The following is a 22,856-nucleotide window of genomic DNA, read 5'->3' on the forward strand; positions in this document are numbered from 1 at the left end:
ACCGAATATTTGACTATGAAGCCTTAGTCAAAAATACTGATGGATATAAAATTTGTTGATGAGAATTTCAACATTTTTGCTGTATTCTCCAGATGGCTTGGTTCCATTTCCAGGCCTCTTTTCCTGTGATGTTCTCCAGGTTGTCTCATACATTCTAGGGAAGAGAGAAGCTTGTAGCCATCTTTATCAGCTTGTGTCCCCCCATAGCTTTCTAGGCCCTGGCTGCTGTGCGGTTCTCAAGCAGTTTCTCTACTTCTGGCTCCCCTGTTCCCTGGCTCCCTTCTGCCTGACTGGATGAAACCGTGCAGGGAGCTGCACTGTAATCCAACTCAATCGCCCTCCTGGGGAAAGCTAACTATAGCTGAGTCCCAACATGACAAAGAAACCAAAGTGCACCTTGCTGCCAGGGCTGGCTCTAACTTTTTTGCCGCCCCAGGCAAAAAAGAAGAGCACCGCCCCGCCGTAACACCCTCCCCCCCCCCCCCCCCCCCCAGCACCGCACCACTGACCCCCCCCCCCCCCGAGCACCGCGCCGGGCCGCCAAAACTCCCTCCCCCCCAGTGCCATGCCCGGCCGGGCCGCCCAAACCCCCAACCCCAGGCCGGGCCGCCCAAATCCCCGGAGCGCCGGGCCGCTCAAACCCCCTCCCCCAGCGCCGGGCCACCCAACCCCCACCCCCAGCGCCGGGCCAGGCCGCCCAAACCCCTGCCCCCTCTGAGCACTGCGCCGGGCCAGGCCCGGCCGCCCAAACCCCCGCCCCCCCCCCCCCCCCCGAGCGCCGGGCCAGGCCGGGCCGCCCAAACCCCCGCGCCGGGCCGTGCCGCCAAACCCCGCCCCGAGCACCGCACAAGCCCCCGCCCCCCCCCCAGCGCCGTGCCGTGCCGCCAAAACACCCTCGCGCTGCCCGGCCAAAACAAACAAACAAAAAAACCCCATCGAGCGCCCCCCGCCACCTCAACATTGGCTGCCCTTCTGAGGTGCCGCCCCAAGCACGTGCTTGGTCGGCTGGTGCCTAGAGCCGGCCCTGCTTGCTGCAGCAAAAATGATGAAGTCTGGGGCATCTTGGAAAGGTGTCAAATACTGCAGCCATTGAATTGCAGAGTACACAGGGTCCTGCTTCTGGGCTGGATCTGTTCATTTCACCATAATTAATGCAAGTATAGGCTTCCTCATGCTCCCTTCCTTTGAGTTCACACACCATCTACTGGACTGATGCAGCACTGAACTTTGAACCCAGGAGGGGACTTCCACAGCTGAGAATACATAAACTAGTAGAAAACATTAATAAGACAACTGTAGAATGTAGGATTAATACAATTAAAAAGCATAACAACTTCAACTACAAGTTTTGTTTTACCAGCAACATTTTTATATGTAGTTAGGGTCTGTCCAGAATGCTGGATGGCCTTTGTTATGAGAAATACAAATCACAGAAGAAAAAAAATCAGTTTTCTGCAGGAATGACTGGACAAAACTTTAGAGCAATAAATCTCTTATATCAAAGTGATTAAATCTTAGTTTGAAGTCATCAGCCTGGTTTCTTCCACAGATTGTAGTATATGAAGAGCAGGCCTAGTTAATTGTTTCAAATCTTTCGTGGGTTATGAATTCTGTCTGACTGTTCAGTGTCTCATAGGCAGGAATTTACAATACCTTACTACACCTCTACCCCGATAGAACGCGACCTGATATAACACGAATGCGGATATAATGCGGTAAAGCAGTGCTCCGGGGGGATGGGGGGTGGAAGAGCTGTGCACTCCGGCGGATCAAAGCAAGTTCGATATAACGCGGTTTCACCTATAACGCGGTAAGATTTTTTGGCTCCCGAGGACAGCGTTATATCTGGGTAGAGGTGTACTTTGCAGAGATCAACCTTGTCGCCCAACACTAACTGCTATGTATAGTGTAGAAGGCCTGTGTTTAATTCCCCAGTTCTCTCCCCACTGTCTTTGGGGTAGCAAAGCTATATAGAAGCAGTGGTATTCAGGAGGCGCAGTGCAAGACTCAGCAGCTACCCCAGCTAATCAGTGACTTTTTTGGCATGCTGGTGCTTGCAACATGGAACCTCTGGTTTGGACAGGAGAGAGCAAAGGAAAAATAAGAATGAATCAGACAGGGAAAGAATACAGAATTCATGCAGACCATCCTGCACTTGCCAGTGTTGTTGGGTAGTCTATAAACAGGAAAACATTAGGACCAAGAAACCATCACACTCCCTTACCTGAGCGCCAAGGTGGTGTTTGAAGATTCATTTGTCTGCATTGTACGCAAGCCTGCATGCAGTTTCTTCATCTCGTGTGTGCAAAATGTTACACAGTAGCCTAAACAGCTACTGGCTAAAGAGAAGCAATATTTGCACTTCTATTCAAGGATTTCAAAACACTACAGACAATGAATTCATTCTCACAGCTCCACTAAGAGACAGATATTATCCCCCTTTCACAGATGAGAAACCTGAACTAACTTAAGACACAAAATTAGAGTGGTATTTGAGGAATAAAAACCCAAAGTCTTTAGTAAACAATTAAAAGGTTCTCAAAACAATTTATTTCCATAAATTAAAAACACACACACAAAAGAAAAAAAAAATCAGTGGAATTTTAGATTCACAAACTATTGAACAGAAACTAATCTGCTGAGGCATAACAGAGGCCAATGTTACAAAAAGAGTACAAATTTCCATTGAGCTATTTATTAACATGATAATATCAGACACACATCTCATTCAGGCAGTTAGCATCCACTCTCCAGCAGAGTGACTGACATCTACCACATCACAGAACCCAACTCTGAATAGGATACGGTAAATGAGAATGGCCTGACAAAAACCACATCCGGAAAGCATCAGAACTCAAGTGTACACAATCCTGGGGATACAGGGTCATGAGAGCCCCCTCAATATGCATCAAGTACCTTTTGCTGCTTGGTTTGCAGCTGGATGAGAACATTAAGCTTTGATTTCAGTAAAATAAAAACCCCGTCCATCCCCAGCCAGCTACGTTTCTCAGGAAAGAGCCCAGCAATGCAAGCTGAACATCTGACAGAGTACATGGGGACAGCTCTGCAAATTCGCCTTTTAAATGCACTCACAGTAATTCACAGAGCCATATGTACACGGTCTTTTCCATATGACAAAAAAAATCCTCACTTGGGTGGCTCCATTTTAGGAAAAGGCAAGTGTACACTTCCTTATGCTAGAGAAGCATGTCAATATCCCAAAGTTTGCATCCTCCACATTTCTCTCATAAAAAGACTATATGGGACAGAAGCAGCTCAGATTGGAGTTTAAGACACCCAATCATTGCACTATTGTCCCTCACAGTATAAACTGCTGCCACAACCAAAAGTCAGAGCAAGGCTGCTGCTCCAGGAGCACTGCAAACAGGAACAGAAGTTGTGGAGAACTACAAAAGCATGATTAAGGTTAGACCACCTGAAAAGGGGGGGGTAATCTAGATTAGTTTATACCTTCATTACACAGCTATAAAAAAACCTTTGATCATGATAATGCTGAAGTGTTAGAGTTTTCAAAAATCCTGGGGAATGTGGTACATTGGGGAATCACAGACCTGAGCAGTTCCAGCGATTGTAAGTGAAATGGAGCTGAATATTTTCATTGTGCCTCTCTGCTGTAGCAACAAAAAGAGCTTTCTGTGACATGTTATTTCAAAGTGACAATAAACAAGGCCGAGAGGAAAGAAGCAAAGAACAAAAGGTAAAAACAAATTAAATGTTTCAAAGCACACGCTAAGCGGGCAGAACCCTGCTTGGACCTGAGTTTTCTCCCCACCCACCCACCCACTTCACAAACCCCCACAGAGGTTACATCCCAACTCCACCATAGAGCCAGACGATCCCTCGTTAGCATTAATTCCACATCAGTATTAATTCATTGTGTAATAGTGTGTCATTAAATCCCACATTGTGGCATAAAAATGAAAGCGAAGTCCCCTACTGCAGCTTCCAGTCAGTCAATATCTGTGCTGATGTCATGAATTGTATGGGGAGTTTAAAAAACATTTTAGAAGGCAATATCCACAGTAGTGTGATTAGTTATTTTCAGGGATCCCTTTCATAATATGAGGAGGACTGACTAAGGTATCACTTAGTAACCTCAATGGATCAAATGGACCCGTACAGCAGTAGCCAAAATGGTATGTCAATAGGCCCAAATTTTGCCTCAACCAGCATAAAACAACCAAAGCAGTAGTTTGCATTTCTATTTCAGTTTTCCTCACTGGGTAAAGATGATCAACCCCCAAAACAAGGGTGTAAACAGTGCAAGAATCCCAGCAAATGAGCTGGGAACAAAACAAACCCAGAACATTATTCACTGAAGTCACACAGTGCAATCATCCAACATTTCCTGCCTGTTCAAAGTTCTTGAATTTAAACAGATGGCTTGTCAGTTTAAGTTCTCTGTCAGGTCAACAACAAAGCTGGCAGAGCAGCAAGAAAGATCGCAGGGTATCCTCAACCCATGTTTGGGCTGGGTGAGAAAGCTCATTCACTACATGTCTGACGTACACACTGATTTTGGAGGTAAATAGAAAGTTGCTGTAGGGGCACATTGGTAAAAAAAAGTGCAAGTGGCAGGGAAAAGAAACAATGGAACTGTTAAACTTTGAGAATGTCACCAATGACAGCATCCCATTAAGCTTTGCCTGAATAACTCCTGTAGGCACTGAAGAACAGAAATTACCTGAATTGCAGCTTCAAGTAAGGATCCCAGAGGGGAGCACTGGTCCTCAAAAGTATGGCTGAGAGAGTACCCAGTGCTACTTCAAATTACGAATGGCCTTAAGTATTAACAAAAACCAAAAAACACACTTTCTATACATTAGGAGGCTTGAGTGAAACTCTTTGTACAACACTAGCCATTAAGTACAGCACTGCTGTATACTGAACCTCTAATTATATAAGCTATGTGAAGCTCTATCCCAAACTAGAATTCTAAGTTAAAATGGTAGAAAGATGAGATGGAGAAAAATCTGCTTGGCTTGTTGAGATCAAATTAGTATTCTTGTCAGAATTAAAACCGCTAAAAAGAGTATAACTTCACACTGAAGTTCCTGGTGCCACGTCTCTGAGCATAGTCCCACTAACTGAACATTAGTAATAGCCTTCTGCTACTCCCTACCTTCCCCCCTCCCTCCAAAGGCAAAGCATCAGCAAACCAGGTTAACAAATCCACTCTACAATTTGTTAGAACTTAGCATTTAGCGCCATTTTTCTTAATGTGTGATTAAAAAAAACAAGGTAAGTAACAGTAAAAGGCGCCTTTCATGCAGCAAATAAAGGAAAAACACATACAAAGTGCAACTTATTTAAGACCTGGTCATGTATGGCTGCTGACGACTGAGTGCAGGAAGGGCAACTGAATCACAGAAGAAAACTTCTGGGCACAGACATGGAAGTAATTAAAAGCAAATCAACGATTTTTCTTTAATTTTTGAAGTTTGTGGTATCTCAAGAACCCACCTCCCTAAATTCATCTCTCTGAATTCATCTCACCTGCCTCTGTCAAGTTGTCTGGACAAGCCACTACAGTAAACAGCAGACTCAAATGAATATGCAAAAGTTCAGGAGTATTTCGAATCCTAGTGTCATTGAAGGTGTACTATTTCCTCCTTCACTCTCCTTATCCCACCTGCAGGAGGCGTTTAAATATTAGCCACAATTTCTAAAGAGGTTGGGGAGGAATAGCATGCCTCCTGGCTGTGCTACACTCATGCAGGGGAATTAAAGGACTCTCTCCTGCATTATATGTGTGTGTGTGTGTATGTATATATATATATTATATATATATATATATATATATATACATACACACACACACACACACACACACTAGCACCTCAAAGAGGGTGACAGCCAACAAATGATCATCAGGTATTAGAACTGAGTGGTTGGCAAGGTCTGGAGAAATAGGCAGATCCCTCCCAAGCAGATCAAAGCATTAAAGGAACTGAGCCATTTCCCACTAGATGCTTCCCTCAGCTTCCAGATGCTTGCTCCCGTTCCTCCTCCTCTGCAAAAAAGGCTTCAAGGTCCATTAGTTTCTGAATCAGGAGGGCATCTAGCTCTCTGCCCTGTAGTGCAGCCTTTTTTGCCCGGGTGAAACTACCCGCCACTTTAACTCTGCTTCGTGCCTTCCTCTTCCGGGGAATAGTGAAGTCCTGGAACTCCAGAATCCGCTTCCTCTTCTGCTGGCTGATAGAGATCAAGGATCCATTTTTCTCCTTGGGCTCCTCAAAGATGGTTTCCAGACACCTGGGAAGGGCAAAGGATATAAGTTAGAATATCAGAGTAATATACTTCTTCGTTCACAGAAGTGAAAGGAACCATCCTGCAGTGTCAGGGAAATGGACTATATGACTCAGGCCTTTAACATCTCTAACTTCTAGGATTCTACAATTCAATGATCCTTCCGGGGCCTCTCGCATGCAAACTTATCTGGAGCTCATGCTTCTAACCAATGACCACTTCTCTTTAGAAATAGTTTCACATCACCCAACTGTTAGTATATTTCCTGGATAGTTTCTTGTTGGTGCATAGATATGCAGGTGGAATCTCCCTCTGCCCGTTTTAGTCCAAAAGCGCAGACCAAGGAACAGAGGCATCTTTATCCTAAGGAACAGAGGCATTTAGACCTAGACAACGGATTTAAAAAAAAAAGGGGGGGGGGTGGAGGGGGGAAGATGTAAAATTGTCTGTAAAGCAGTATTCTTGGTATTTTGCACTGAGGGGGTCTGTCCAGACCCTATATTCCAGGTCAGTATAAATTTGGAATATCTTCTTTGCTTTTGAATTTTGGAAATAATGGGTACTGTACATTGGCTGCACAATTAAATGAATGCAAATAAAAGGTAAATACAAAAAAGTGAAATTTAAACCTTCAACATCTATAAGTTCTCAATTTCTGCTACTGTAAACTTCCTGTCCTCAATCACTCACAGATATTAAGGACAGATTTTCAACCTGCTTTCTGAATTACCTTTCTTCAGCAGTTCAAATCAGAGCCATCATTTCAACTCTGTTTTGAAGGGTGCTTATTTTTCTCTTTTTATTTCCCAAAGCCCTGTAGTTTCATATCTCCAACCAGTTCAATTACATATGCCTCACCCCACCTGTTGGTGAATGTAACCAACCTGGTCGCTGGAGGGGACTTGTAGTTCTTGTTTGTGTAAATTTCTTCTAAACTAAATTCTTTCTTCTTCAGCCTGGAAAAACAAGTAGTGAATGAAGCCATGAAGCCAGGAGAATTTCAGAATCATCTTCCCCTACACAGGCAACCCGACATGGGGAAAATGTGGTTTTCGTCCCCCTCCTCAAACTCCATTAATTAATTTGTAATGAGTTTTAGAAAGAGATCTGAGAAGCTAGTTTTGATGAACCTTTCAAATGGTGCTTCAGGAAGTTGTGGGTTGTGACCTGGCATTTCTGCAAGGATGAATGCTCCTCCTAGCATGAAGTGACATTTCTAAACAATGATACTCAAAGGCAAAATAGAAAAATACCCTCACAGGTCACTGCCTTCTGGGTTATGAATAGGGGTCTACCAAATTCGTGGCTGTATAAATCATGTCCATGAAATCTGGTCTCCGGCTGCCCAGCTCTGAAGACAGAGCAGAGAGCGACAGCTGCTGCCCAAGCACCCAGCTCTGAAGGCAGCACAACAGCCAGCAGCATTGGAGAAGTAAGGGTGGCAATACTGCAACCCCCTAATAGATTTGCAATTCTCTTTTGGGTTGGGGCCTCCAGTTTGAGAAACTCTGCAGAGAAATAACACATTTTTTGTGGGTTGGTCATGGCATAAATACACATCCATGAAATTTGCTATCTATGCCATGACCAACCCATGAAAAATGTGTGATTTCTCCACAATTTAAGTAGATCCCTAGTTATGAAAAATGGAGAGGAGGAAAAAACATTTCAATGGCACAAAAGATTAATTAATGGATTTCATCTCTTGAGACTTGATTTAAAATTTGACTATAGACAATGGTAATTCTTTTGATGCAATTTCAAATGTAATCTCTGAAGAAACATGTTATCCTCAACCATCCACCAACTTGCCACTTCTGCTCTTCAACAGTGGCCCTGGACTAGAACAGGTCAGACTCAAGTACATTGGAAAAGTTGTGTATGTCGTTGACATAGAGACTGCCCAAATTAATATTCAGCTTTGGTTTTCCTACATCCTGTTGGACAGTCAGGTAAATTGAGATTGCAGACCAAAAATCTCAGAATTTGGGTTGGTAGGGGATTCTAGAAGGTCATCAGTTCTCTCTCCCTGAATTGTAGCAGGACTGATTTATTTCTAACATATCTGTGTCTACTTGAGTTATTCACAGCTAGACTGTAAGGGGAATTCCATCTCCTACCTTGGCAATTCATTCCATTGCTGCTTCTTAAGTTTTTCATATTTATCCTAAATATTACTTGGAGTAGTTCAAATCCATTACTCCTAGTTCTTTCTTTTCTGATTTATGAAAATTGATCTTTGTCCTCTGTAACATCCTATTTGTTTGGAGACAGCCATGTACCTCCTCATTCTTCTATCCAGACAACATACCCAGCTCTTAACCTTGGCTTATGGAGAAACTGAGTACCAAGACCACCTAACTAGGAAAAGACTAACTGGGCAAGTAGAGAGAATGGACAGAAGAGGAAAGCCATTTATTGGAATGGTGATGCTACAGTGCTGGACACATGCCTTAGAAGTAGCAGATCCCAGTATCACTGTCCATTTAAGAGAGACATCTCACCTTTTTGGTCTGGGGAGTCCCATGGGGGTGAGGTTAGGATCTGGCTTGGGAACAGTTTTCCGGATCCGGATCTGAGAAACTCTCTTTGGCCTCTTCTCTGGCTCAGCCTTTTGGACAAAGAGAAAGAAATATAAAATAAAGGAGCAATTGCTTACCTATCAGCAGTGTTCTCTTCCACTTGGGGTCTCCATTTTAAGTGTGTGTAAGTAAAACATTGTTTGTACGAAGCTAAGGCAGGCTACATATCAGGGAAATTTTGTAATATAACACTTTTTTGGCAACAAAATTTACATGCTCCAGGCAATACAAATGTATATCTATTTTTACTATAATGTATGAAACATCAAGCCATTCAGCAAGGAGAGTGACAGAGTGACGCAGCTTCACCACTGAGTTTCTTTAAATCAAAACTGGATGTTTTTCTTGAAGAAATGCTCTATTTCCACCACAGGTTATTGGGCTTGATGCAGGAATCACAAGGACAAATTCTATGACTTAGGACATCAGACTAGATGGTTACAGAGGTCCCATTTGGCTTTAAAAAAAAATCAAATCAATGAATCTTGCTAGTGTTTGTCAGTGCAATATATCAAGGGCTTTCTGGGAAAGGTAAGGAGGAAAGCAGTCTTCCAGAATTCTCTTCTCCTCATAGGCCCTCTCTATCCCTTTATGTTTTGCTTACCTCTTTCTGCTTCAGCAGCAGCTACTCCCAATTAACGCAGGAGTAGCACAGACCAGAGGAATGCAAGGAGCTATAGTGATCCAGGTCTTGTGTGCCTGGGGAACGAAGGTCCAAGCTCAGACCTAAACCCTAATCCTTGTCTAGTTGCAGTGCAACACTAGATTTCTAGGTTAACAAAGCCACCATTTTACTGTATGCACAAACACTGGCTGCCTGCCTACTTCCACTAATGAAGACAAGAAGCCACTCACTTTTTTCAGTTTGGTGGCGCTCTGGGATGTGGGACACAGTGGGAAAGAAGCATTGAGTTCATCAAAGGGATGGACCTGTAATTCAGGTACTGAAAGCCTGAGTGGAGAAATTGCCGATTCCGGAAACGTGCAAGACTTTGGTAGCAAATCACAGAGTGAACGTTCCAGCCTATAAATTTGAGGAGGGGGAAAAAGACAACAACAACAACAACAACAACAAAAAAAGGAGGGGGGGGGATGAAGAAGAAAGAATATTTAGATTAATGCCGGATTTTTATCGTGACGGCATTCTAGAATCTAGGACATATTATAAATTAGAACCTTGACTGGATTGCTGTAACTGTTTTCTTTGTTCACTAGATGTATTTAAAAGGAGATTGGTCTCCCACATAAGCACCAAAGATACAGGAGAGTAAATACCAGTGTTTGAAGTCCAGCTCTTGAACAAGATAAAGTATCTGGGGTGAAAAAATGGACCACAATAATGTCATGTATCTTCATGACAAGCAGCACAGAAGGGCTTAAAGATTATCTACATTTGCTACATCCAGTCATCTACTGTTGTGTGTATATATGAAAACACACCCATTCAGAATCGGTGTTACACTGAGGTTTTGGCAGACAAACCCTTAAATGGATCTACCAAAACCTGAAAAGCCAGACTGCCAGAATGTGGAAAAACTCACATCCCCACCATATGTAACAAATATTACAGGGTAAGACTCTTACCTTATCTCAGCACTCGTGGTCCTTGCAGCTTCTGTTCCGTGGACAGTCATGTGTGGTAACATGGCATAACTAGTTCAAAAAGAACAAAAAACAAACAAAAAGACAGCTAAATTAGGACTACACCATAAAAGGGGAGGAAAGACTTCATCAGTATAATCTAGACTCCAAGGAAGCAAAGAAACGTCAGACATGTCAAATGACCCTCTCTCTATCCCACCCCATCCCCCAAAAAACCCAACATGACAGCAACCTACATTTGTCATTAGCGTCTAAGACTCATTGACAAATTATCCAGGAGGGAAATACTTCTATTTTCACTTCTTAACCAAAAAGTATGATGAAGAAACTCAGAAAATTTCAGAAGGGGAGGAAGCTTGTTTTAAGTACGAAAGCTGGAGATGTTTTCAAGAGAGCCTGGGTTCTCCGTTCCAAGCTGGTTTTGTTTGTTTGTTTGAAAGGTAAATTTAAAGTAACAAAAAAATAAGCCCCGACAGACTTGCCTGCCAAACAAAAGGAGCACGGAAGCCAAACAAGTATGATCAAGGACTTCCACAAGATTAACGCCACATCCCCTCTAACACCTGTTGGAATGCTCTTAATTGATGGGAATATCCAAGTCTTTTCTATAAAGACTACTGGCTACACAGATCTATAGGAAGAAGACCTACACAGCAGTTTGGGATCTTCTAACACTAAGCTTCTATTTTTTGTATGTGCACTATTAGCATCACAAGAAAAATTAAATAACTCAGTAATCTGGATCCGCCTTGACTTCATTTGTTAAGATTAAGGTCATGTCTACACTACAAAATTAAGTCAACCTAGCCTAAGTTGGCATACAGCCGCCGCAGTAATTACATCACTTCTGCATGTCTACACTTTGCTCCTTGTGTCGGTGGTGTGTGTCCTCACCAGGGGTGCCTGTATTAATTGTATTGTTAGTGTGGGGCACTGTGGGACAGCTCCTGAAAGCCAAAGTAAGCTATGTAGTGTCAGTGTAGACACACACTGACACTGCGTCGACCTAAGTACATTAACTGTGACTCTACACTGCTAGTGGAGGTGGAGTTATTAAGTCAGCAAGCAGAGCAGTTACGTTGGCAGGAGCAAAATTTAATTGTAGACACTTCCATAGTTAGGTTGACATGACTTCCATCAAATTAACTCTGTAGGGTACACCAGACCCAAGTCCCTTATCTGTTCTCTCCATTTGCCTATAGCTAAATATATTCAACCCTACTAAACTTAGAAAGCTTGAAACTTTGTTTTCCATGTATCCCAATCTGTCTGCTAAGGAGCGTATATACTTTTGCCGTAGATTGCAGACAGCATGGCAGCAGTAGGCATGAACGACACTTACATAGATACCCAATGAATTTATTTACCACATTTATCATTAAGTGCCACATGTACAGTGCTTCCTCTCCACCAGTATTCTAGTCGCTACTAGTCTGTCAGTGCTAGAATTTGAACTGGTATGTGCATGGAAGTCTCACCTGTTGGTAACAAAATATTCTGCTTTATGCAGTAAAAATGCAGGTAAGACTGATGAAAACATTCCACTCCTCTAAAAAGTTTAGTCTCAGAAAGGCAGTAATGTGGAAAAAGGTTTTGCTTAAAGTAAAAATTCTGATCACTATCTGGTAGCAACAGCTTTACAGGAAGGAAAAACTATTCCAGTGTTCACTGCCTTCTCAGTTATGAAAAAGTCAAAGCTAAGTGAAAGAATCCAACTGGAAGGGAACTTTCTCATCACAAGAAAAGGTCCATGTGAAGCTTAGGACTGCTATGATTGATAGTGTCAAACTCTGCTGACACTCGTACATATCAAATCCTTTCCTGATATTCACCCATCCTCATCAGAATAGCTTAATAAATTTTTTATCCTATTAAGTGTGGGCAAGGAGATGGTTACTTGACCTTGGCATATATTGCAGCAAATATATTTCTCCACAAAGCAGCAGCAATTCCTTTATGAAAGATTGTTTGAGTACAAGAATCAGTCCCCCTCGCACTTCTGCCTAATATAGAAATTACACCCCTTTTTAAAAAAAAAAAAATGAACAGCTTACTAGTTTACCCAAATATTTATAACATGTTTTGCATTTTTAAATTTTTTAAATTATATTTCACAGTTTCTGTTTTAAACATTTCAGCTGGCTTTTCCTCCCACATTGTCTTATGACCAAATCCTTCAAAATGTCACTTTTGTTGTCTATTTTAGAAGCAGAATTTGCTCAGTGCTCTACTTGAGAGTTCATTGAGTATCACCCTATCCAGCTATTATAGCATGATCCAATAACTTCTCTTTAAAGAAACTGAGAGTGGGACAGAAGAGTCAACCACAATTTACATAAGAACATAAGAAAGGCCGTACTGGGTCAGACCAAAGGTCCATCTAGCCCAGTATCTGTCTACCGACAGTGGCCAATGCCAGGTGCCCCAGAGGGAGTGAACCTAACAGGCAATGATCAAGTGATCTCTCTCCTGCCATCCATCTCCATCCTCTGACGAACAGAGGCTAGGGACACCATTCTTACCCATCCTGGCTAATAGCCATTTATGGACTTAGCCACCATGAATTTATCCAGTCCCCTTTTAAACATTGTTATAGTCCTAGCCTTCACAACCTCCTCAGGTAAGGAGTTCCACAAGTTGACTGTGCGCTGCGTGAAGAAGAACTTCCTTTTATTTGTTTTAAACCTGCTGCCTATTAATTTCATTTGGTGACCCCTAGTTCTTGTATTATGGGAATAAGTAAATAACTTTTCCTTATCCACTTTCTCAACATCACTCATGATTTTATATACCTCTATCATGTCCCCCCTTAGTCTTCTCTTTTCCAAACTGAAGAGTCCTAGCCTCTTTAATCTTTCCTCATATGGGACCCTCTCTAAACCCTTAATCATTTTAGTTGCTCTTTTCTGAACCTTTTCTAGTGCTAGAATATCTTTTTTGAGGTGAGGAGACCACATCTGTACACAGTATTCGAGATGTGGGCGTACCATGGATTTATATAAGGGCAATAATATATTCTCAGTCTTATTCTCTATCCCCTTTTTAATGATTCCTAACATCCTGTTTGCTTTTTTGACCGCCTCTGCACACTGCGTGGACATCTTTAGAGAACTATCCACGATGACGCCAAGATCTTTTTCCTGACTCGTTGTAGCTAAATTAGCCCCCATCATGTTGTATGTATAGTTGGGGTTATTTTTTCCAATGTGCATTACTTTACATTTATCCACATTAAATTTCATTTGCCATTTTGCTGCCCAATCACTTAGTTTTGTGAGATCTTTTTGAAGTTCTTCACAATCTGCTTTGGTCTTAACTATCTTGAGTAGTTTAGTATCATCTGCAAACTTTGCCACCTCACTGTTTACCCCTTTCTCCAGATCATTTATGAATAAATTGAATAGGATTGGTCCTAGGACTGACCCTTGGGGAACACCACTAGTTACCCCTCTCCATTCTGAGAATTTACCATTAATTCCTACCCTTTGTTCCCTGTCCTTTAACCAGTTCTCAATCCATGAAAGGACCTTCCCTTTTATCCCATGACAGCTTAATTTACGTAAGAGCCTTTGGTGAGGGACCTTGTCAAAGGCTTTCTGGAAATCTAAGTACACTATGTCCACCGGATCCCCCTTGTCCACATGTTTGTTGACCCCTTCAAAGAACTCTAATAGATTAGTAAGACACGATTTCCCTTTACAGAAACCATGTTGACTATTGCTCAAGAGTTTATGTTTTTCTAAATGTCTGACAATTTTGTTCTTTACTATTGTTTCAACTAATTTGCCCGGTACCGACGTTAGACTTACCGGTCTGTAATTGCCGGGATCATCCCTAGAGCCCTTTTTAAATATTGGCGTTACATTAGCTAACTTCCAGTCATTGGGTACCGAAGCCGATTTAAAGGACAGGTTACAAACCTTAGTTAATAGTTCCGCACTTTTTCTTCTCACTTTAAGAGTGTAACATTTCTTGAACTGAATTTTAGGGACAGCATACTGCATTTCAGTCTCTTGTTAACTGTCCAGAGAAGTACTTAGATTTTACTTGGCTTCTCTCCATTAGTAATAAAGAACATTTCACAGTGATTTTTTAAAATTGGCCTTTAGATGCAGGGATTAAATCTTCACTTATGTTAACTGACTGATAGTCTGCAATCACAGCACAGCCTGTTAGACAGTTTGACTTGAGTGGGAAGAAAGACTGATGCCCATAAAACTAGCTTATCAAGTGCTGCATTCAGCATTAGCTTCCCATGCCAAGTGCTACATCTCTCAACACAAGAGACTAAAAACTCACCCGATACACAGATGTAAATTTTTCAAAAGGGTTTACATTTTTCTTACGATTAGTGGTGGTGATTAAGAATTACCAACTCTGTTCAGTTCTCAAACTGTAGCTGGACCTGGTCACTCCAACACAGTTAAGAATCTATATTATAGAAAGCTGTACATGAACTATTGCTTCACAAAGTCTGGCAGAGAGATCACAGCTCCACAGGATGATTGATTATAAAGCTGGTTCCGTAGGACACTATTTAGCTCCATTCTTTTATTCCCTAGGAATTTTATTTAAAAAGTTCCAAAGCTTATGCTTTACACTTGAACTAGTATAGAAGGTTTTGTCAAGACCTTGGTAGACCAAGAGAATTTACATCAGTAGATTGAATACTTGATTAGCTCTGGCCAGCAAGGGCCGCTTTAAACCTCAGGGGTCTCAGATCACAGATAGTGAAATGTATGTAGTTAGTTATCTGGTAAAATTTTTGCCTACACCAAAGAGGGACACAGAGAAGCCAGGTTCAACGTTTCTTTAGAGATCACAGTGGTAGGCAAGAGAATTCATCAGCTTATCTATTTTAATTTATAGGCTTTTCTATAGTTCTCATAATTGTAGTATTTGATTACCTCTCAAACAGCCCACCCCTGTGAAGTTAGGCAGCAGAATTATCCTATATTATAGATGGGACAACTAAGGCACAGAAAGGTCACGCAGGAAGCTTGCAGCATCTGCAGAGCCAGTGGTCCCATCTCTCTTCATTCCCCATGTAATGCCTTAAGTCCACCCTTCCTCTCATGCAATTAGCAGCAAAAAAACAAACAGTCTTTATTTAGTTTGATAAACTCACTCCTATTTAGTTTGATAAAAAGGCCAAAATTCATCAGTGATCTCAATGGAGCTGCACTTATTTATGCTAAGAGTGCATCTTGCAGAACGGTCAACAGGAATAGTTATACAGAACAAGTTACAATTAAAATCAATGTAGAACAGTTCATTAGAATGCAATTAAAAGTTTAACTGAGTGCACCACAATTATTCCTTTCTGTTCAGATTTGGAATTTGCACAGCCACGTAAGCCCATCTTGTCACGGCTCGAGCTAGACTGGTAGCTCAGGTGTCTGAAAAACGTTCCTACCTCAAAAATCCAGTGGCTCTGCAGTCATTTAGAACAGAGTTAGTGAAGTAGCTCATCTTTCTGCAATATATATTCTGGTGCATGGTGTGTATGTATTGCAGGGAGGGAGAAGAAGAGTTAGCGGTTCTGCCAGAAGAGGAGATTATTAAAGAAACCAATGAAAACGTACTCAAATTCAGATAACAGAGGCGGTTCTGTATGGAGGTGTCTTCTATTGAGCCATTTCCTGAGTGGAGTGTGCAAGGTTAAACAGGAAGTACCGGAAACTGACCCTCTACTCCAAGCTTTAATACCCCTCTCCCTCCCCAAAAGCTGCAACTATATACACTATGTATTTATTCTCAGAAAGAAGTTGATGGATTTTACCTGTTCTCGATGCCCAGACTTGGCTGCCACTTGCAGTGATTGGGATGGAGAGAAGTGAATTCGGAGGGACAGGCAGAAGAACCATGCTGGCTCCATATGGAAAGTACCCTGCCCAGTGAGTAGGGCAATGAAGAGAAGAGGTCATCTGATACGGAAGTTGGAGACCTTAACCCTTTCAAGCCCTGTGTGAATTGTGACATAAACAGTCTCTGGACAGTAGGAATTCGACTGGTTACATTTCTTCTTCTTGTCCAGATCCTGTAACATCCAGGGGAAGAAAGTGCTAACACTGTGTGAAGGCCAAGCATGGAGCACCCTGTTCTTCTTTTAGCTATGGGATTTCTCCTACTGTCATGACTAGGGATTACGGCCTCTGTGGTTGTTCGAGATAGAGCAGAAGACTGCAGCTTCTTACTGAGATTAGTGTCTTCCCTGAAAGCTGCTGTACCTGAGCAGCTTGGGGACAGGAGGAAAGAGAAGGTCCATTTTGAAGGCTGTGACGGATGTAACGGTGCCTCTCCTAAAGCTGGTATATCAGGTACACACTGTTGGGATGCAATCCCCCTGAGGTTTATCAAAGAATCAGAGTCCAATTTTATGTGAAAAGAAATTGGGGAAATGGGGGTATTGAAGACTGATGATGGAATGTTACTACTCCAGTCTAAAATGTGTATTTTGGTGGAGTCTACAGGATAAAGTGCCAACGGCTGAAGGTTGAACATCTTGGTGCACAAGCCATCAGCCTGGTGAGAGTTTAACTTCATGTTAATGCATGAAAAAACTTCCAGTAGCTTTTTAGATCTAAGTTGGCTGAACCTTTCAACCACTGGATGGTCAGAGGAACATTGCAGAGTCTTTAACCTGTGGATGCTTTTGGGTGGGGCCAGTAGTTTACTGGCCATAGTAGACAGCCTGCTTAACAGTGTTGGTTCTTTGGTACATTTACTAAGTTTCAAGCTGTTCAACAAACTGCACCTATTGGCTCTCTGCTTTGACATGTGGTCCAGTCTCATGGCTATTTCTGCTTCCATTACTGATGGTTTACATGCAAAATATACAGCGCTGAGGAGTTTGTGTTCTTGCGTAGGAACAGTTTCAGGGGAATTCCTTATAAAAGCTGAGCTTTTAACTTTACTTTTTCTTACAGTTTTGAGCTCATCTGGTGTGGGAACCTTCCTTCGTGGCTGCTTCTTTAATGAAAAAAGTCCTCTTAGTTTGTATGTACTTCCAAAGGCACCATGGATTTCATCATCCCCAGCAAAGCTTTTAGCTTGTGGTTCAGAGAGAGAAACAGGAATGAAAGGGGTATTATCTGCTGACAATTCAATGTGGGTCCCTAAATGAAAGCTCAGGCTTTCCACTTCGGAGTCCATAGTCTTTAAATGCTTTGCATTATCATCATCATCCTTGGAAATCTTTGGCCTTTTGGCTTCTTGTAAAGTGCTATATATTTGTTTATTGTCACTATCATTTATACTGCTCATGACAGCGAAGAGCTGCTCTCTAGGACCTTCAGTCTTCATGACTCTTGAAGATGTCACCAGTTCATTTGAAGAACTATCTAAAGGCTCACTATCAAACACCACGCTCTCCTGCAATGGGATTTTTGCTTTCTGTTGGTCTTTTGACTCCTTTATTTGCTGTGCCTGCCCCTCACGGAGTAGGATGTTTTGAGCTGGATGTACTTCAGTCTCCTCACACATCTTTCGCTTAAGAGTTTGACATTCACCTACTTTGTCCAATCTCTCTGCATCAGACACCTCATTTTCTGCACTGATTGAGTCATGTGGCGTCTTTATTTGGTCTCCTATAACCTCCTTCCTGTTGTCTTTGCTCTGTGAACTTAATTCATAAGGCAGACACACTTCACTGCAATCGAGACATTTTAAAAGTGTTTCTGTGTCGTTTTTTGACGGCTTATTGCTACATATTGTGTTATAATGGACTTCTGACGTTTCTTTGTTAACTAAGTCTTTAGATTGCAAATAACTGTCTACGATTTCTGAAAGCAACTTGACATCTCCTAATTCTGAGTGATCTTTAACGCAAGTTTTTCCTTTATTTGAAACGTTATTCAAACTACATTCTGGGATCTGTTCATTAGAGTAGGCTTGTGAAAGCTTTTCATAAGGCTCAGCCTTCAGAGGCACACAGCTTCTAACTTTGTCACCAGAAAATTTCAAGTCTTCTAGCAAAACTCCTAAATAATTTTTATGGTCAAAAATGGAATGCATTGGCAGCTTTATTTTTTCTGCAGTTACTGCACTTTGCCTCTGGTCTTTTACAGATGGTCTTTTAAACTTCTGTACACAATCAATACTGTCTGATGAAATTACATCCATCTCTTTTACAATTGGCTCACTATCCCCTGCACTTACAGACCTCTCCTTGCTGTGAGCATGAGAAGCCGTACACACTTCTAATTTAACTGCATCGTTTAGGGAGCTAATTGCTTTTTCTCTCTCTTCAGATGCGCTGTAGTTGCCATCAGCTCTTCTTTCAAATGACTCTATCAGCTCAAGAGGTTCTATAGCAGAATAGTCATTACAAAGAGCATTTGCTGAAGATGAATCCTGGTCAACTATCTGTGCATTCTCTGATGATGCAGGCAGCTCATCTTTTTGAGGCAGGCAGATTTCTGAGTTCTGAGCCAAAGGTGTTTTTGAAGTTACACCTTTCAAACTGGAAAGCTCTTGGTTTGCACAGAACTCTTCAGATTGCACTGGATTCACTCTCTCTGGACCATCAGCAACTGTAAAAGTCACAAGTTCTGGCTGAGGACAAGCTTTATTTCTTTCTATGATTCTATGATTTACTGAAGAATCCAACAGTAAGCATGTTTCATTTGTGATCTCTGGAACGAGAGTCATATCTTCTGGTGCACATGAAAGACTCTTGCAGGCTGACTGTGAGACAGAAAAGGATTCAACAATGGTCTTAATTTTATTTTCCGGGCCCATAACCAAGCTGCCCATGTTCAATAATGCAGAAAGTTTGGTATTTTCTGCCAATATTGTATGTTCTTTTTGATCTTCCTTTGCACTACTGATAGAGTCTGTGTATTCTGAATGATCCGCATTTACCAGACTTTTGGAAGAACTATAACCCACCATACTTCCTTTGAAAGTTCCTTGATCTTCCCTTGTACTGCTACCTACATTATAATATTCTTTTAATTCTACTTTCTCCCCTTCCGATAGATCACTGATGGAATCTGTGTATTCTGAACAGTCTGTATCTACCATACTATTGGAAGAGTTATCCACCATTACGTCTTTGAAAGTTCCTTGAAAACTCTTTTCTCTTAAAGACTTATGAACCAATGGAGTTGTGTCTTCATCTTTCTTTAGAGTTAATGGTTCATTTTCCTTGAAGCAGATAGATCTTTTAGGTTCATCCACTGCACTTGTCATAGTTTGTACACCAGTGTTCGATATTTGCTTATTTGAGATGTCTAAGTCATACTGTTGGAACTCTAGAACTTCATCGGCTACTCGGGTTTCATTTTGCTTGTATGAAACTGGCCCATTAAGCTCACTTTGACATGCAAGATATTGATTTTCCACCTGACAAATGGTCTCATTTGGTTGCTTTGAATGTTTAAAACCCGACAATTCTAAGTCAAAGGATTCGTCCAAATGTTTTTCATGACTTGGGATGCCGGAGTCTGTGTCACTCTTTGAAGTAGTGCCTTTGGAAAGATTGTATTCACAAGGTAACACAGTCTTCTTGTACATCTTTAGTTCTCCCTCTCCCAGGACTACTGTTGTGTTGCCAAGTTCAAGATGGATACCAAATATGTTTTTTTTCAAATCTCTGTTGACTGACTGTTCACTAGTCTCATTTTGGTGACTGCCTTTATGAGCCTTTACACTATCCACAGTTTCTATTCTATCAATTTCATCTTTCTGTAATTCATAAGAGTTAATTTGTTCTTGTCCCTTATCTGTATCAGAAGTTCTCTCTCTGGTGCCAGAATCTAGCCTTTCCTCTGTTATTTCACTATGGCCATCATAGAGTTTCGAGCTTTCTACTTCAACATTTGTATTTGAAATCTCCACTTCTGATAATCTAGTAGTGGACTCATCTGGAGTGCAAGCTGAATGCAATAGCTTTTCTGCTGTGGAAGTACGACTTGCCATATACTGAAACATATTGCTGCAATTCCAACTATCTTCACAAGGAACAGATTCACATGCTACATGAGTGTTCTCCTCGGGAGGGTTGACTGCCTTTTTATCATTATGTATAAGTAAGTCTCCTGTTTCCAAGCCACTGACTTCTTCAGTCTTCAATTTAGCCTGCGCTTTAAAGGAATCCTTGTTCAGTGTAGCATTATCCAAGCTGGTACTATCTGATAAGATGAAGCAGGTCTTGACAGCTGAACAGTGGTCTTTTATACACATGTCACTTTCTTCATTTTCCATATCCGTGACCATCTTCTCTGTATCCCCCAGTGCAGAGTGCATGCTCTTCTGGGAACCTTTACTTGCTACATTAGAAGTATTGAAACTCCTGTGATTTAGTAAAGACAATTCTTCCTTTTCATGAAGCAGAAGGCCCGCATGTTGTGCCTCCACTTTTGCAGAAGAAATGATGGATTCTTTCTTAGACAGCCTGTCCAGGTACACATCTCTGTTTGAAACTGCATCAGCATTACAAGAAGAAAGTTCACTTATAACCCCGAGAGACACTCTTGATTTTTCTGCATCACAACTAAGAGCTTCATCTAGTGTGTAAGCAAAGTTAGTTTCTTTGCATGTAGGCAGGTTGACATTAACACTATTTGCTTCTGGAGCTTTACCAAAACTGTTGTTCAGATCTTCTACCACTGAACTGCTGTTGGTTTCCTTTTCAAACAGTTGTGCCTCAAGGGAAACTTCATCTACCTTGGAGCCATAGTCCAGAAAATCATGAACAGTGGGAGGAGAATTTGCATATTTATTGTAGATATTTTTAGAGCATGTATGCACGTCTCCAGTCTGAATACTGACAAGGTTTTTTGTGTCCACCAACAGAGTTCTATTTTCTTTTGTATGTTGTTTTACTACATCACCCCAGCATACATCATTAATACATATTTGCCACTGGTCCCCATCCTTTTTTAAGTTATTAATTTCTGAAGGGATTCTTAAATCTCCTTTTGGAAACTCCTCAGTTGATGAAGCAACAGAACTAGGAACTGGCGAATTAGAGCTCTCTGAATGAACATTTTCTTGAATATCATACCCACTATCCATGCCACAACTGCTCTTCATAGCAGTTTCTCTCTGGATTTCAGCAACTTTCCCATAACCATAATTGTATGAATGGTCAGTGCAACTATCCATTTCCAATTGTTCAGCCTCATCACTGGACATTTCTTCACTCTGCACTGGAGAGAGCTGTTCTTCTATCACAGGTTTGGAGATCCAGTTCTCTAGAAACTCAGTTCTTTGACTATCACCATCACAGCTTGGGCTTTCTATCTCTTCAGCAAGATACTCCTCCTGTTTTTCACAGATCTCAGTAGTGTTGTCTTCCAGTGGCATATTTCCAGATTCCAGACTACACAAACTTCTTAATGAACCACATAATGCTTCAGAGCTTTCTTTTGAGAGAAGCATATCAACTTCAACCCTACTTTTAGATACAGGAACAGCACTGTTGTTATGAGGGCTGTTTTCTTCATCTTGCTGGTAAGTCTGGTAACTGGCAGGTGCTGCATTAGTTTCATTAACATGGCTTGATCTAGACAACTCTACTTCTCCAGTCTCTGAATCAAAAATAGCACAACCCATTGCGGTCAATGACACTGTAGTACAGGCTGTTAATCCTTTATATTCTCGCTTTTCTTGTGGATGTTCTTTTGTTGATCCAGTCTCCACAACTCTTAAAGGCTCTAAGGGAACTAAGGTGTTGGTTTCTGAAACCTCACCACTGGCCGTGATAGTGTCTATATCTGGGCATTCATTGTTCTCAGATGGAAGACCTTTACTCACTCTGTCATTCCTGTATCCTGCTTTACTAAATATCCTAGTCCCATCAGCCTTCATACCTTGTACTTCTTCAGTGGGCTTTGGCAGAATTTCAGGTGTCACCTGTACATTTGTTTGGTTTTCTTCTGCACAAGAAAAAAAATAAAATAAAAAATAAAAAATCAGTACTGCACACTAAATTAAAAAAACCTTCCATTTGACTTTCTTCTCTACTTAATATACAATTACGAACAGCACACTTTTGCTAATTGCTAATTAATCACTTTGACAAACCCCAACACCAGTTTACTTTAAAACAAATCAAAATTCTATTTTAATCCTAACTGTAACCTATTTGCATGGATATTAAACATAACTGGTATGGATCCAATATTATCAATTTCCAGATCACTGTAATTCAGGAGTTCAGAGCCAGAGATCATATGAATTCTATCAAACTAGTGCTTATTTTCAGTTGCATTTTTCTATGATGAATAGCAAATTACAATATGTACAGATTCAGAAGAGTGGGAAGTAGACAAGATGTGTATTTAAATTATCTGGTGGGACAGAGTCAGCGGTTTCAAAACTGAATGAATTTATACTCTCTTAATTGTATTACAGGAGAGAAGATTAAAAAGTCTCCTCTTACTATAACTTTTG

At 41.4% G+C, this 22,856-nt stretch overlaps 1 protein-coding gene across 1 annotated transcript in view; it reads right to left on the minus strand.

Annotated features, from left to right (window-relative positions):
* Positions 1 to 5,999: 5,999 nt before the first annotated feature.
* PRR14L (proline rich 14 like) overlaps positions 6,000 to 22,856 on the minus strand; it is a 33,147-nt gene continuing 16,290 nt past the window's right edge. The window contains exons 6-11 of the mRNA XM_065417923.1: positions 16,237 to 22,339; positions 10,437 to 10,505; positions 9,708 to 9,876; positions 8,775 to 8,881; positions 7,155 to 7,226; positions 6,000 to 6,276 (exon numbers count right to left, since the gene is read on the minus strand). Coding sequence (XP_065273995.1) covers positions 6,000 to 6,276; positions 7,155 to 7,226; positions 8,775 to 8,881; positions 9,708 to 9,876; positions 10,437 to 10,505; positions 16,237 to 22,339 — 6,797 coding nt within the window. The remainder of the gene's footprint in view (positions 6,277 to 7,154; positions 7,227 to 8,774; positions 8,882 to 9,707; positions 9,877 to 10,436; positions 10,506 to 16,236; positions 22,340 to 22,856) is intronic.

This window comes from Emys orbicularis, chromosome 16 (genome assembly GCF_028017835.1).
Source record: "Emys orbicularis isolate rEmyOrb1 chromosome 16, rEmyOrb1.hap1, whole genome shotgun sequence".
In the NCBI taxonomy this organism is placed as follows: Eukaryota; Metazoa; Chordata; order Testudines; family Emydidae; genus Emys; species Emys orbicularis.